Genomic DNA, 15,387 nt, shown 5'->3' on the forward strand with positions numbered 1-15,387 from the left:
CATTTGCCATCATGGTAGTCCCATTCCCATCCCCCTCTGGGGCAAACCCATAACTTCCCTAACCTGCCTCTTCTAAAACTTGTTCCTGAGCAATTTGGAATCCTTTAAAAAAATTGCAAAGACACAGAAAGGTATGGTGATGTGCTCAGACCAAACCTCTTTGTTAAATTATTTGTCCTAGGATTAGTAATGGTACTTCTAGCTCAAGCTACCTTATGACAAAATCACACACATAGGTGGACACACTTGTCATTTCTGTGTAGTTATTTACAGCAATGGATAACAGACACTGCCATTAAATCTTACGTGGGCAAGAGAAGGAAATGCAGTGCTAAGAAGATTTATATCTTGCCCTATGCCCTTGAAATGTTGAGTCATGGTGGTTTTCAACTTTTGATTGGCCTTCACTCTTCTAGAAATATAGTTCCTGCCACATCTTGTTCGTATGTATGAGCCTCCTCCTTTGAAGATTACCTGCTGCCTAGCTACTGCACACACACCTTAATCAAACAGAGCCCAACACTGGGTTAGACAGACAGCAAAGACAGCGGGAGTAAGAATTCAGGTAGAGGGAATGTTAAGGGGAGCATTCAGATCCCAATACCTGAACCCTGGAAGCTTTGCACTACCAGCGAGGATTTCTGAACCACCACCTATTAGGTCTGTAAACATTGCTTAAATTTGAAGTTCAAAATGAGCTTTAATTAAAAAAAAATATATAGAAATGATACCCTTTTCAGGGTGCCACATTACTCACAAAAGCCCACATTCTGTCCCTTTGAGTGAATACTTACAGGTAAAGGATTTGATAAGGAATGCTGTGGCGATGATCGTGCAACAGGTGGCACGCTTCTTCCAGGACTTGTTCCTGGACCGCTTCCCCCAGCAAACTAAAATTTGGAGGGGACAAAAAAAGTAGACCAGTAAGTTCATGGAAACACTGTGAAAGTTTCACAGAGCAAAGCACACTGCACAGGTGCATAGAAACTGGGGCACAGAAAACTATGCACACGAGGGAACAGCTACAATTAAGATCTGGATTTTTTTTGCCCTAAAACTGTTTTAAAAATATAAAGAAGACAGTTCCCTAGAAAATTTAGTCAGTTAAATGCAAGGGACCCCCTCTCTAAGATGTTTACATATTATTTAGAAGAGTCCCTGTCTCTAACCTACATGGAAAGAATTTGCAAGGACATCGTTTTCTGAAAAGTTACATGTAAAACTGGCTTACCTCAAAATAATCACTAATTTTATGTCCCCTTGGAGTGACTTTGCCTGGAAGGAAAAAAAACAGATGGTATTAAACCTTCAAAATCAAAACACTCTCATGCTTCAGGGTTTAATTCTTCTTTTTAAAAATTCTCTTGGTTTTGAGATAAGAAGGGAATTGGGTAGTACCAAAGATTATGGATGTGCCTGTTTATTATAAGGGAATTTCCAGACTCAGCTATCCATGTGCTGTAGCATTCTGCTCCTCTTAACATGTAAGACTGTTGATGTTTTTTGTGAGGGGAAAAAAGGATCCTGCATAGCTGGCTTCCTTCTTTAAGTGAGGATTGTGCATGTACTTTTAATGTAAATGACAACTACATTTTAGGAGGACTCCCTCCTCACACTTCAGATGGTGTGTGTCAGAGCAGTGGACTAGAATGAGACAGAGCCTCTGTATTGACGCAGAATAAATACCAATTAGGACCAACCTCTGAAACGACACAGTTCGGGGATGGTTACCAAGGGACTATCTGAAATGCAACACTTATTCTCAAAGATTCTCTGTTGCTCCCCCAAAAGCATGTTGGAGAAAAGGAGAAAGACATGTGTGCATGCGAGCATACACAGAACAGCAAAAGGAGCAAGTGGCAACGGAGGTACAACTGACAAGAGCTCAAAGAATGTGTGTGCCTGAGTGCAAAGGTTCTTGGAAGAGGCACATAAAAGAAACTGAGGATGGATGGGGAAAGACATGGTAGAAGTGAGTGGACAAGGAGAAACCATAATGAGGCCAGAGAAGGAAGTGTCATCAGTATGGGCCACGATTCCAGACTATGCAAAGGTTGCTCCATATGATTCTTGGGATTAGGTGCTTCTGGATGCTTTGTCAACACCAAAAATGACCACTTAAGAAAGGAAGCATCAGAAAGGGAATTTTTTTACTCTTCCTCACAATTTAGGTCTACATTCTCTGATATACCAACTTCTGATGGATTCCTAAGGGCTATTTCAACCATTATTATTATTTTTACATGGAAGTACTTCAGTGCCTCAAGTTTTGTGAAAATCATGTGTGATAGAGATGTGTGATCAGTGCAAGTGACTATCTTTGCCAACCAGCCACTGGAAAACCATGCCCAAATGTGACATGTGCATGTAGTGAAACAGATGCAGGTGAAAATTGCAATAAGACCGCCTCAGGACTAAAACTGTTTGTCTTATAATGCAGACGGCAAATTTTCCCTGAAGGAAAGGGTGCTGCTCCAAGCTCAAGATCATAACAAGTTGCCCAATACACCTTTGAGTCAGACTCAATGATATCAAGGGAAAATAGAATTCTCAAACAACTGTGCTCATTACTGAATGTTTGGAGATCCTAATTAGGGGGCCTAAAGCACAGCTTACCTTGGTTGGTCTCAAAGGATTCCCCTTTCCTCTTCCTGTTGCGCTGGTCATTCTGTTTTTTTTCTGGAGTCTTAAGGGGGAGAAAAACAAATCCCAAATCAATTTCTGCAGATATCTCAGCATCAAAGCACACTAAGAAATTCAAAACCCCCTGGAAGACTTCTCAGTTTATAAACACAGAGGGTTATGTTTCCCCTCTTTGATACCAGGGAACAAAAAATCAGTGACCACTGCAACCCCACTAACAGCAAGTATTACACCAAAAATGAATTAACTCCATTAAGGAAGACTGCAAGGCACTTGAGAGTTAAGATCACTGCCTTGCACCTTCCCGAGGGCTAAATTGTTTGAATTTTGTTGAGGCTATTTGCATGGCAGGGAATTAGAGAGTCCAAAAGGTGGCATATTTTCTCCTGCTGGAATGGAACCCTGACTATTTTCACATAGTTGACAGTAATCAGGTATCTTCTGGTTTGACCCCAGGACAGGCTGTCCAGTAAACACCAGGTTCACTTACTTCCAGCTCCTTGTCACTTAGTGAGCCCACACTGCACAAACTCTGATTGGAAGATTCACTGTTCAGGGGCCCCTGGCGAAATAGACAAAAAAGCAAAAGTATATTTACATATGCTGAAGATGGTTATAACTCCCCAGAAAAGCATCACACACACACACACACACACACACACACACACACACACACTTGTTGCATCCCTTTTCAGTGCAATGAACTGTCTACAAATGAGAAATTAAAGTAATCGTGTCTTTCTTTGGTGCATTTACAAAATCTCAGTTCTAATGCTGGACAGCATAGTGCCAAAACCTATCACAGGGAATTCTGTTGGTGCTAACTAGCTCCTGGTTTCTTTGCACGTGTGCAGTTCCCTTCCCATATCCACTTCTGGTACTGGATGCAAAAAGTATTTCCAGGATACCTACCACCTGAACCAAAGACTATAAGCCAGGGGTCAGCAAACTTTTCCAGCAGGGGGTCGGTCCACTGTCCTTCAGACCTTGTGGGGGGCCGGACTATATTTTTTTTTTGGGGGGAATGAACAAATTCCTATGCCCCACAAATAACCCAGAGATGCATTTTAAATAAATAAAATTCAACTCATGTAAAAACAAGCTGATTCCTGGCCCGTCCGCAGGCCGGATTTAGAAGGTGACTGGGCCTGATCCGGCCCCTGGGCCTTAGTTTGCCTCCCCATGCTATAAGCTTAGGATAAAACAAAACTTGCATTTACTTGATTAAACCTGTTTGTGTAAAAACTGATGTAAAAACTTTTAAGGAGCACTGGTGACACAAGGACAATTGCATCCTGACATTATGTTGGGCACCACTGCCATCTGTTCCTAGTGGGGGAAGGGTGTTATATATTTAAACAGATTTCTTGCCCACCCTTTACTACAAGATCGCAGGATGGGCTACAACCATGCAATAATTATACAATATTAAAATCAAATCAAATCATTTAAAAGAAAAAGATCAAACAGTACACCAAACAGGAAAGTGGCATGCCTATTATATCTATGTTGAGAATAGAGATATAAAAATTGAAGGACCCTGCAGTGAACCTGGGAAAATGAAAAACCTTAATCTCTGGGTAGCCATCAGAGCATAAATACCTATGTCTCCCATTACCAACAGGAGTCTCAAGCAACAGGAATATTCTCACCTAAGTGCCAATTCCTATCTTTATATACAAGGAAGAATTGGCTACAATTACACAACAAACCTAGACAGCATCTTAAAAAGCAGAGACATCACCTTGCCAACAAAGGTCCGTATAGTTAAAGCTATGATTTTCCCAGTAGTGAGGTATGGAAGTGAGAGCTGGACCATAAAGAAGGCTGATTGCCGAAGAATTGATGCTTTTGAATTATGATGCTGGAGGAGACTCTTGAGAGTCCCATGGACTGCAAGAAGATCAAACCTATCCATTCTTAAGGAAATCAGCCCTGAGTGCTCACTGGAAGGACAGATTGTGAAGCTGAGACTCCAATACTTTGGCCACCTCATGAGAAGAGAAGACTCCCTGGAAAAGACCCTGATGTTGGGAAAGATGGAGGGCACAAGGAGAAGGGGACGACAGAGGACGAGATGGTTGGATAGTGTTCTCGAAGCTACCAGCGTGAGTTTGACTAAACTGCAAGAGGCAGTGGAAGACAGGCGTGCCTGGCGTGCTCTGGTCCATGGGGTCACAAAGAGTCGGACAAGACTAAATGACTAAGCAACACACACAACAAACTGTACAGTAGAACTGCACCAGATGCCCAAGCACTGAATAAAAATGTCCTTCTGGTTGCAGAGAAACACACATGAATACTTTGGCCTTAAACTCCAATCAGGTGGTATGCTTGTGTCTTGACAATGTTACTTCAGATGGGCCTCACATAACTAACCAAAAAAATTCTTGCAGATTAATACATCAGGGAAATGGCTCAGCTCGGCAAATAGGGCTAGTTCTCCCTAAGTTCCTTTTCAGTTCACACATAAAAGCTTATCTCACCAACCATATCCTATTCATTCAAAAAGTCTTCAAAAGATGGTGGACTTATCTGTTTTTTAACAACAATTTGTGTACTTTTAATAACGTGAAGTTTTCCCATAATACCTTTGTAATACCGTGGGAATGTTTTACGTTTGGGAGTCTCAGACGGAACTGGCTGGCAAATTTAATTGTTAAAGTAAGGTTAATGTTGACATGCAAGTCAGCGCACAGACTATTAACAGAAGATTTACAAAGACTTGAGAGACTATACACATGAACCAACAGCAGTGAGATCTTTGAAAGAAAGTGGGGGATTTAGTTCATCATATTTCCCTTGAAGAAGTTTAGAATAACTACATAAAGGAACATGAAGCTCCAAAACATACACAGTGGCTAGGCTGATTTGTGTTAAGTACAACATTTGCTAGTGATGCCCACCTGGTGCCATCATTAACACGCTTCCAGCTCCAGGTAAAATCTCTCTACTCCCAGCTACTTGACAAATGAAGATGATATTGCTGACTATTGATGATACGTTTTTTGCTGATGCTCTATTGGATTTGTTTGTATTGTATGGTTTTTACTGCAATGGATTGCTCTTTTTCTCATCGTATGCTTTGCATTTTGCTTTCTCATTTTGTAAATTGCTTGGAGACTTTTTACTGCCAAGCAACTAATAAGTTGAAATAATAACAACAAAATGTATACACCATTATTATTAATAAAATACCAAAGTAGTACCATTTTGGCCATCTCGGGAATTTGAATCTTTTTCTTTCTTTCTTTGAAGTGGAGCAACCTGGACCTCAAAATTAGACCTAAAATTAAGATAAGAAACTGTCCCTCAAAGAGGTAAGGAGGCGTTGCCAATTCCACCTTCATTGCAGTCATGTGAACCAAAACTGCATGACATTCCTGATTGTCCCCCAATTCCCGGCTGTTTTTTTTTTGAGGGGGGGCACAAGACTGTCTTGTTTTATTAATTCCCCAAATGTTTTCACTAAGAAAGCCCAAGACGCAAGCTTTAAAAAAAAAAAACTTCTTGAAATACTGCAGCCAAATGATAAGCTCATGACAAGATTTAATGGAGCAAAAATGAATACACTAAACTTGGCTGCACATAAAATCAAACTTAATGAAACCCAAAGCGAGTGATGACAGTTCCAAATCAAATATGGTCTACAAAAACTTTGTTTCCTCCAGTCCTCCAGTCCAGGCATAGGCAAACTCGGCCCTCCAGATGTTTTGGGACTACAACTCCCATCATCCCTAGCTAACAGGACCAGTGGTCAGGGATGATGGGAACTGTAGTCTCAAAACATCTGGAGAGCCGAGTTTGCCTATGCCTGCTCCAGTCTATTATTGGCAGGCTAGCAACATGTCTGTGATGGGAACTATGTAACACAGACTTATTTGCTACCTGCCTAGGGTGAGCAGCAGCTGTCATGGATAAGCACACAGATAGCAAGGGGTTGTATTCAACTAAATCCTACTCAGATTAGCCCCACGAATATCAATGAATCTAAATTAGTTATGTCAATTAATTTCAATGCGTCTATTCTGAGTAGGAGTACCACCCAAGGATTATCGCATGCAGGCTCTCCTCTAGCCTCAGAGGACTACCACACTCACCTTTCACCAACATTTGCATTTATATAATCTGCATCTACTCTAAGAATTTAGAACTATGAAGAACTGGTACCAGTTTACCTTTGATTTTGTTGTTGCCTCTTCCTTTTATTTTTTATTGCATTATACTATAAGACCAAGAGCGGGGGTTGTAGTTTTTGAATCTTTTCGAAGCACCTATAAAACCTAAGGCACTTTGAAAACCAATTATAGTTGTTATTGTCGCTGAGGGCTGTTTTTCTAAGAATCCCAAGAATGTCAGGATCCCATTTTTGCAACCAATTCAACATGCAACTCCATCCATAAAAATAAGATGGAACACAGAGCAATTCAGTCTTGAACATTTAGTTTGGATGATGTTATGATATGCTAGTGAAAACAGAAGAAACCTGAGAGAACTGGAGATGGCTGACGGAAGAGAATGCCATCAACATTGATGTGGGATTTAAAACAAAGAATGAAAGAAGTTACCAAAAGCAGATACTTTATATAAGGACAGAAAAGAAACTTTAGTTATAGGAATGTCTAGCATTGTGTGAAAAGGTAACTTCTCAAGCTTCCAAGATAAGTTCATTACTCAACTGATAAAAAGCATTTAACTTCTACTAATGCTCACTGCTCATATATTATGAACTTTTCACATCAACTCCAAAACAAGCTGCAGAGGTCATGAAATGCCGGATTATTTTCGAAGTATGTTTGATTTCTGAACATTTAGAGGTCATACATACATTTTGCTTCAGGAGTGTTCTCCATCCCCATGACAGCAAGCAAAAGATGCCAAAAGTTGACACTTTAGATTATTAGAAGTCCACCAAGCATCAAATGAAAGGTTACTGAGTGTGCACATGCTTTTGGTCAGTGAGCTGTGCTGATACCAACCTTTGCAACGCCAGCTCCAGTGAACCTGGCCTCCAACAGTTCCTGCCGTCGTGGGTCCAGGCTATGCAATTCTTCCATCATATCTGCCAACAATGATAGACAACACAGTGTATAAGTATCCAATGCAGAGATAATTAAAGCTTGCCATTATTGGGTTGAAGTCAAAACATTAATATAAGGAAACATTAATAGCATTAACCAATCAAACATGAAGGGGTATATAGTGATACAACACTGTTGTTTTAAATGGTGTCATTATAACCAGAACTGTGGGTAACATTCTTATTTCTCCAATAAAATTATTCCCGGCATTGTTGGGTGGTTTCTTTGTGTATGAACTAACTACTCTTCCCTTACTATGCACAAGTGAATGTGATTTAATTATCCTTCTCCACATGGATCAAGGGCAAAGTTTGGATACCCAAAATTCCTTTCTCTCTCACCCTAGTAAATGTCTGTGGAACAAGCATTTTTAACATAATATCATTAGTAGCAACCGTATAAGATCTCCAGGAATCAAGAAGCTGAGATTGTAAGGGAAAATGCATAACAATTCACTACTCCTAAAAAGAGAAAAGGCAAATGCTAACATGCTGAGATGCACTATATATATTTTTAATTGCTTCAGTCCCATATCACACATACAGGACTGGGTATGTTCATTTCTGAAGGACCTGTTTGACCCTAATATATTCCTCATTCTGAGAAACATGTTGCTATCCCATGCTTTCCTATGAAGAGCAAGAGAATGCTGAAGATACTACATTTGCAAATCACACTCTGCCAAAGTAGCAACATGTGTTTCCACTGGCAGCTCAAAAGTACTGGACAATCTCCCTTCATTAACCACATTTCACATCAAAACACTAATGGAGAACAGGACATGGGGCTGGCCTTTCTATTCCACATACAGTTGTACCTTGGTTCTCGAACAGAATGCGTTCCAGGAGTCCATTCGACTCCCAGAACCATTCAAAAACCAAGAAGCAGCTTCCGATTGGCTGCAGGAGGTTTTCAATTGTTCGGAAGCCGAAATGTACGAGTTCCAAGGCGTTTGGCAACCAACGTACGACTGTAAATATACTGGAACCCTATTTTCCTATGAATATTGTATCTTGGAGATTCTGGTCCTCCATCAGTGTGGCACAATTCTTCAGTTTGCTGATGGGTTCTCCTCTGTGTTCATGTGAAGCCACTCTTGGTAACTTTCCTCTGAAGTTGGTTAACAATATCTGGTCCATTATAAACAATTAAACATACACAAACAATAAAGTCAAATAAGTGAAACAAACGTATTGTGTTTCAAAAAGTTCACTGTCAACCTAACTAGTAAATATAGCTAATACAATATTTCATTCCTGTTTACAAAAGTCAGAAATAATACATATGTGTTTGCAGGCAAAACAGTCATTTCCTCAGTGTAGAGATAGATCCTTGACCATGCATTCTTCTACCCTGCAATTTCTAGACCAACCCCTCAAAAGTTATGCTAAAAATATCACAGAAATGAAAACATTTATAGATAACAAAGAGAAAAGGTCTGTTTTCTTTTCAATTCCCTTTAGCATCTTCCCAGACAGATCTACCATGAGCTTGACCGCTGAAGGGTACGCAACCAAACACTATAACAGAAACAGAGGCCACAACATGAGTCAGATAATAGAACTGTAGAATTGGAAGGGACCACGAGGGTCATCTAGTCTAACCCCCCTGCAATTCAGGAATCTTTTACCCAACATGGGGCTCAAACCCATGACCCTGAGATTAAAGGTTTCATGCTCTACCAACAGAGCTAGCGTATGTGTATAGCAAAGAGTTCTTGGGAGTTCTGGAAACATTTCAGACTGGCTCAGAGGCAATACTAAACTATAATTAAAAGAATCTATGTTTAATCTTAAATATGGGAAGAGGGGGGAAAACCAACTTCATGCCATAGTTTATAAAGATGGCTTGGTTCCACAAAGCATAAAGTTAACCATAGTTTAGGGTTCATATGCAAAGCCGAAATAGAAACTTCCAATCTCCTTTTTGCGATTGTGTCAAAGGATAGGAGGAGAAAAGTGCAAGCCCTGAAGGAGGCCAGGCCAGTTCCCATAACCCTAAACTATGGTTCAGGTTGTGTTATAGCCCCTAAACGGAGCAATTATTTAATAATTGATTGACAGAACAGTAGAAAAGCAAAGTGCATATGACCCTATGACTCACACTTTTCCAAAGGCATTGTTTCCAGAACTATTTATTCACTTTCATTTCCCCAACTAAAAGTTAAAACACTGAATCACTCTGGACCTCTAGCACATGCTTAGAAGGAACATTCCTGAAGACCACCTATACCCTTTAGAAAGAGGAAGGGGGGGAACCAGCTACTGACTTCACATCAGTTGTTGTTTGCTCTCCATTTTGTCCCCATTATCACTTTTCTAGAAGACTGCAGCAGAAGAAAAAGCGTCAAGTGGAATTTTTAAAAATCACTAGTCAGGGAGTTTTTAACAGCAGCCAGGATACTTAAAGGACTGCTTTCTCCCGCTCATTAAGATATTTGGGGGAGACTCTCTTCTGAAACCTGCGAACATCACAGTTGTGTTTGGCTGGGATACAGCTGCACCCAGATTTTGAAACTCCATTCCCAGGGAACCTCATTCCCCCATCTCTCTTTAGCATTTTACAGTGGTACCTCGGGTTAAGTACTTAATTTGTTCCGGAGAGCTGTTCTTAACCTGAAACTGTTCTTAACCTGAAGCACCACTTTAGCTAATGGGGCCTCCCGCTGCTGCCGGGCCGCCAGAGCACGATTTCTGTTCTCATCCTGAAGCAAAGTTCTTAACCCGAGGTAATATTTCTGGGTTAGCGGAGTCTGTAACCTGAAGCATATGTAACCTGAAGCGTATGTAACACGAGGTACCACTGTATTTGCTATCTGTTTATCTGCTACCTCCTTTTAGCTGTTCAATAGTCTTGTTATCATGCTATCAACCACTGAAATATTTTAAAACGGAAAGGCTAGTTATATATTTATAGCTAGGGTGTGGAACCTATGGCCTTCCAGATATGGTTGCGCTACAACTTCCATCATCTCTAACTACTGGTATGCTGGCTAGGGCTGATGGACAACTCCACTGAAGTCCAACAACATATGGATAGTCACAGGCTCTGCATCTTTGACTTATAACAGATAAATAAGACGGCAGTGCTGTAGTGTTGCTGGTGATAGTCTGAAGAACATGTCAACAATATGATCATATGGCTACAACCTTAGCCACACTTTACTTTGAAATATACATATCAGTGCAAGTGACGGGACGTCCAAATAGGCTTATTTTTTATCATAGTATCTATTAGAAGGAAGAAAATGGTTCTAATCGAGTGCGCTTACAAACATTCCAAAATCTCCCAACAAGGCTTCTAAAACAACTCAATAAGCTACAAAGGAACCAGCTGGGAAGATAATGAAGCATTCGTAATTATTAAAAGCATTCAAGTTTAAAGCAGGCACACAAAGGTGGGTTTGTCACCTCAGGGATTTCTGAACCCCTAAAGTGGGCGGGCATCTGAGAAAGGCATTTGCGCATGTTTTAAACAGACTTCTGACCACTTTCCCCTCAAGGCATGTTAAATTCCCTGAAGTGGGAATTGAGCATCTCTCAAGCATGTATGTGTGCGGAATGACGATAAAGCAAACAAACTGTTGTTTCGTGGCATTATATGAAATGATAAACGAATACATAACGTCCCTCAATTGAGTGTCCCCCTCGCCCTGACTTCTACTTCTTGCTATTCCAGCAGACACATTTATTTCACTTTGTAACCTCCAATCCCGCTCGCTTTATCCTTGACTTCTCAAGAGATGGCCCTACAGTTTAGGACCTGAGACTACCACTTTGTTGGAATTTACAATACACTGGTACCTCGGATTAAGTACTTAATTCTTTCCGGAGGTCCGTTCTTAACCTGAAACTGTTCTTAACCTAAAGCACCACTTCAGCTAATGGGGCCTCCTGCTGCCGCCGCGCCGCCAGAGCACGATTTCTGTTCTCATCCTGAAGCAAAGTTCTTAACCCGAGGTACTATTTCTGGGTTAGCGGAGTCTGTAACCTGAAGCATATGTAACCTGAAGCGTATGTAACCCGAGGTACCACTGTAGTTAAAACAGGAGCCAATGGCTCTCCCCACCCGCTGCATAAGTGTTCTCCACTCAGGCAAGCGACACCCAGGCAAGCATCCATTCCCTTACTCCAAGCCTTACCCACTTGTTCTTATGGGATGGGGACCACCTCTTTTACTCCAATGGGGAGTGACAGAACAGCACCCCTTTCCCCTCCTGATTTTAACCCCTGCTAACCTATCAACCCCCCATTTTTATTTTTCAAAAGCAATAACAACCCCTACCCACACTTCCAGCTGTGGCGACTCCCACCCGTGGGGGCCTGCCGTCCCCAGAGGCCGCTGACATCTCACTCTCCCCTTGACCGGAAAACAAAACAATCCCCTCACGACCAGGCCCAAGGAGGCTCGGTACCTGAGACCTCTAGGCCCGGCAAGCCACCCACCCACCTACCCCACCGCGCCCCGTTCACTGACACGGGTGGGCGCGACCCTCTCCCAACCACGGAAAGTTACCAAGGCAACGGAGCCCCCCCACCCCACCCAGCACGCGAGAGGGAGGCTCTTCCGCCCCCCTCCCCAACCGACCAGAACGTTCCCATAGCAACAGCCCGGGCGCGCTCGCCCCCCCCCAACTCGCCTTTAATTTAAGCCCCCACCGGGCTTGCAACTTCTAATTAGGCAACGTAGGCCAGTCTCGAGGCCTACACGAGAGAACGGCCACCACGCGCGTTACCTCTCCCCCCCAAAAAACCCACACACGTCGCCCCAATAAAAACAACCCCACAGTAATATGAGGGGGGTCTCCCCCCCTTCCACACACACCAAGGCCTACAGGGGCATGTATGGGTCCGTCCCCCCACAACGTTACCATAGTAACCCGGGCCCCTTTCCCGAGGTTGGGACACGGGGGGGGGGGGCGCACTGGCCTTCTTCCGCGGCGTTGCTATAGCAACCGATAGGACTGGGGGGGGGGAGGCGAGGCCTACACAGACTGTTGACTCCCCCCCCCTCAAAAAAATAAAATGTCACTAAGTGTAACGGCAACGGAGCTGGGGGTGAAGGAGAAGCCCCAGCTGCAAGGCCTACCTACCCTTCCCTCGGAAAGCGCCGCCGCCGCAGCTGCACCTCTTCCCCGACCCTCCTTAGGCCTACCAGGGGAAGGCCGGCCTGTTCGCCTGCTCTCCCGCTCGCCTGCCGGCCACGGCCTGGATGGAAGGGCGGCGGGGGAGAAGCGAGCCTCTCTCTCCCCGCAGCGCCCGTCCGCAACGTGGGGCCGAGGCAAGGGATGCCCGGGACGCGCGGTCTCTCTCACCTGTGGCGGCGGCGGCTCGGCTGGGCTTCGCTCCTGGGCCAGCCGGTTGGTTGGTTGCAGGGCCCTTTTTTGCCCCAAGGAGAAGACGGGGAGATGGAGAAGGAGGGATCACCGGAGGAAGGTGGCGGTGGGAGAGCAGCTGCTCCTCCCGCGCCCTCTCGGCGGAGACCGAGAAGGGAGAGAAGCGAGCAGGCAGGCCGTAAAATCCCCGGCCTCGCGTAGGCTCCCCGCCCGGCAAAGGTAGCCTCGTTCCCGAGAGGGTTGGGGCTCTCCTCCTCCTCCTCCTCTTTTTCCCCCGAGGAAGGGATTAGGGATGGGTGGGTGGGAGGGGGGGCGTTTACCCCCAAAAATGCTATTCAGGTGGGGGGGTTGGTTGCAAGTTGCGATCAATGGGGGCGGGGCAGCCCCCCCACATTTCACTTTTCTCCCCCCCCCAGCTCTCGCCTATACACCCCCTTCTCCCCCGCCCCCCTTTACTTAGGCTTTTTTTTTTTTTAAGCCCAGCCCCCGGATCGATTGGTGCAAGGAGAAGAGGTGTTGGGGGGGGTGAACCACTTGTGAAAGCACGTGTTGTCTCGCGAGATTTGCACGGGTGGGAGGTTGGTGTGCGGGTGCGCGGTGCGCGAGGTGGGGCGCGGGGGGGGAGGTTGAGTCGGTGGTGGTGAGAAAAAGGTTGGGGGAAGGGGAGAGGTCAGTGCAAGGAGGTGCTAATAACCTCGGGGTGGGGCGATGGGAGGGCCCGGGCTGCATTGCATTGCATTGCATGTGGCTTTTTAAATTTTATTTAACCGTGCCTTGTTTGCAGGCATGAGGTTAAGCGAGGCTTTTGCCAAAGGCGGATGGACACCCCGCAGCCCCCCCCCCACCGTGGGGATTGTTGCAGAATCCAGGACCGTGTCCAGCCTGACAGGTGGAAAAATAATTGCTGAGTCAGAGCTTTCATCGGGGGGGGGGGGGTGTTAATGGCATGGAGACTTCATTCCTTCTTGGAGGTCGCAGCAAAACGAAGAATGGACCCATATAGTGGGCGAGGGGGTGGTGGGGTACACACAGAGGAAGGTGTTTCGCCTGTAACTCAAGAGGGGGGGCGTGGTCGCCTTTGTATAATAGGGACTTAAGGTAGGTGGGTATTTTTTCTGCATTGTGGTCAGGTGCAGGCGGTGGGTTTGTCTCCAAAGGGATGCGGGTCTGTATCTGGGGTGTTATTTGCAGAAGGGCAAAGGGTGGGGGCCTCTTGTGCTTCGGAAGCTTCAAGGCGATATATATACAGTTCAATCGGTGTTGTTTTTTTCATCAGTGGCATTGCGGGAGGAAGTGAAGGATGCGGAAGCGTTTGGGCTGATTTGTGAGCATGTGGGGGGATTTCTTGATCCGGAGGAGAGAATGTGACTGTACAAAAGGCACGAGGTGGTTTAGTACCAGTAGTTCACAACAATCCTTTGCATGATGTATCTCAAAAGCCGATCAGAGCGAGTTCAATGGAGGTTGTTCCCAGGTAAGTGGGTACAGGATTAGCTGGGAGATGGATGGATGTTTTGCCTTGGAAAGGTTTAGGCATCATGGGGGGAAACCAGGTCGAATCACAAACAGGCATGTGGAGGTGCTGGGGTATATTTCAAAGGACAAGGGTTTGTGTGTGTGGCTTCTTCATTTACCCGATCCTGGAGAAAGCCCAAATTTGTGGGATTCAGATATAATTGTGAAACAGTGGCTTGTTTAAAGCTATTGCTAAGGCAGGGATGAGGAATGCCCAGTCCTCCCCATTTAGCCTGGGGCCATTTTGGCCAAGCCACACCCACATTGGGTATTTGTTGGCACCAGTCCAAGATTGTGTCAAATGGTGCTTTCAGTGGGGCTTCTGAAGACTCTGCAAGGGGGGAAAAGGGTCACCTGATGTCATTGCCCACCTGTCAAACTTTGCCCATCGGGGATTAGGGAAGATGTCAATCTGGTCCCTCAGGGTAGAAAGGTTCCCACACCTGAGCTAATGGAGGAATTCACACAGTGCTAAGTATGTGTCATGAACTGGTTTGGATGCAGAGTAGTGAGAGACACCAGCTGGGGAACCCCCAAGGAAACCCTCAGGGGAAGAAGGCTGAGGGCCAGAGGATTGTTGGTGGAATGATGATGATGAGTGGTGAGAGGGAGAAGAGGGAACAGACTGGGAGAAGGAGGAGTCAGAAGCTGAAGAGGCAACAGGGTTTAGTGAGCAGGAAGAGGCTGTGGCAGAGAGCAGTCCAGAACCAGTGGCAGAAGAGGTGGCTAGAGAGGAGGGAGAGGCAGAGATGAGGCAGGCTGCTGAAGAAGCCAGGGGTCTCCCCTCTCCCCAGTCTACCAGAACATGCAGAG

At 44.7% G+C, this 15,387-nt stretch overlaps 2 protein-coding genes across 18 annotated transcripts in view; one reads left to right on the forward strand and one right to left on the reverse strand.

The window, feature by feature from the left end:
* TLK2 (tousled like kinase 2) overlaps window positions 1-13,718 on the reverse strand; it is a 37,346-nt gene extending 23,628 nt beyond the window's left edge. Inside the window, exons 1-6 of one of the 17 annotated variants that reach the window (XM_083582819.1) lie at window positions 13,039-13,718; window positions 7,623-7,705; window positions 3,134-3,205; window positions 2,617-2,686; window positions 1,232-1,275; window positions 795-890 (exon numbers count right to left, since the gene is read on the reverse strand). In XM_083582819.1, the coding sequence (XP_083438945.1) occupies window positions 795-890; window positions 1,232-1,275; window positions 2,617-2,686; window positions 3,134-3,205; window positions 7,623-7,703 (363 nt within the window). In that variant the 5' untranslated portion in view covers window positions 7,704-7,705; window positions 13,039-13,718. The other 16 variants (XM_083582810.1, XM_083582815.1, XM_083582820.1 and 13 more) reach the window with 16 other exon arrangements.
* The window catches only part of NKIRAS2 (NFKB inhibitor interacting Ras like 2), a 272,510-nt gene that overhangs the window by 253,114 nt on the left and 4,009 nt on the right, over window positions 1-15,387 (forward strand). The window lies entirely within an intron of this gene.

The sequence above is a fragment of the Podarcis filfolensis genome, assembly GCF_964270895.1.
Source record: "Podarcis filfolensis genome assembly, chromosome: 13".
NCBI classification, from domain to species: Eukaryota; Metazoa; Chordata; class Lepidosauria; order Squamata; family Lacertidae; genus Podarcis; species Podarcis filfolensis.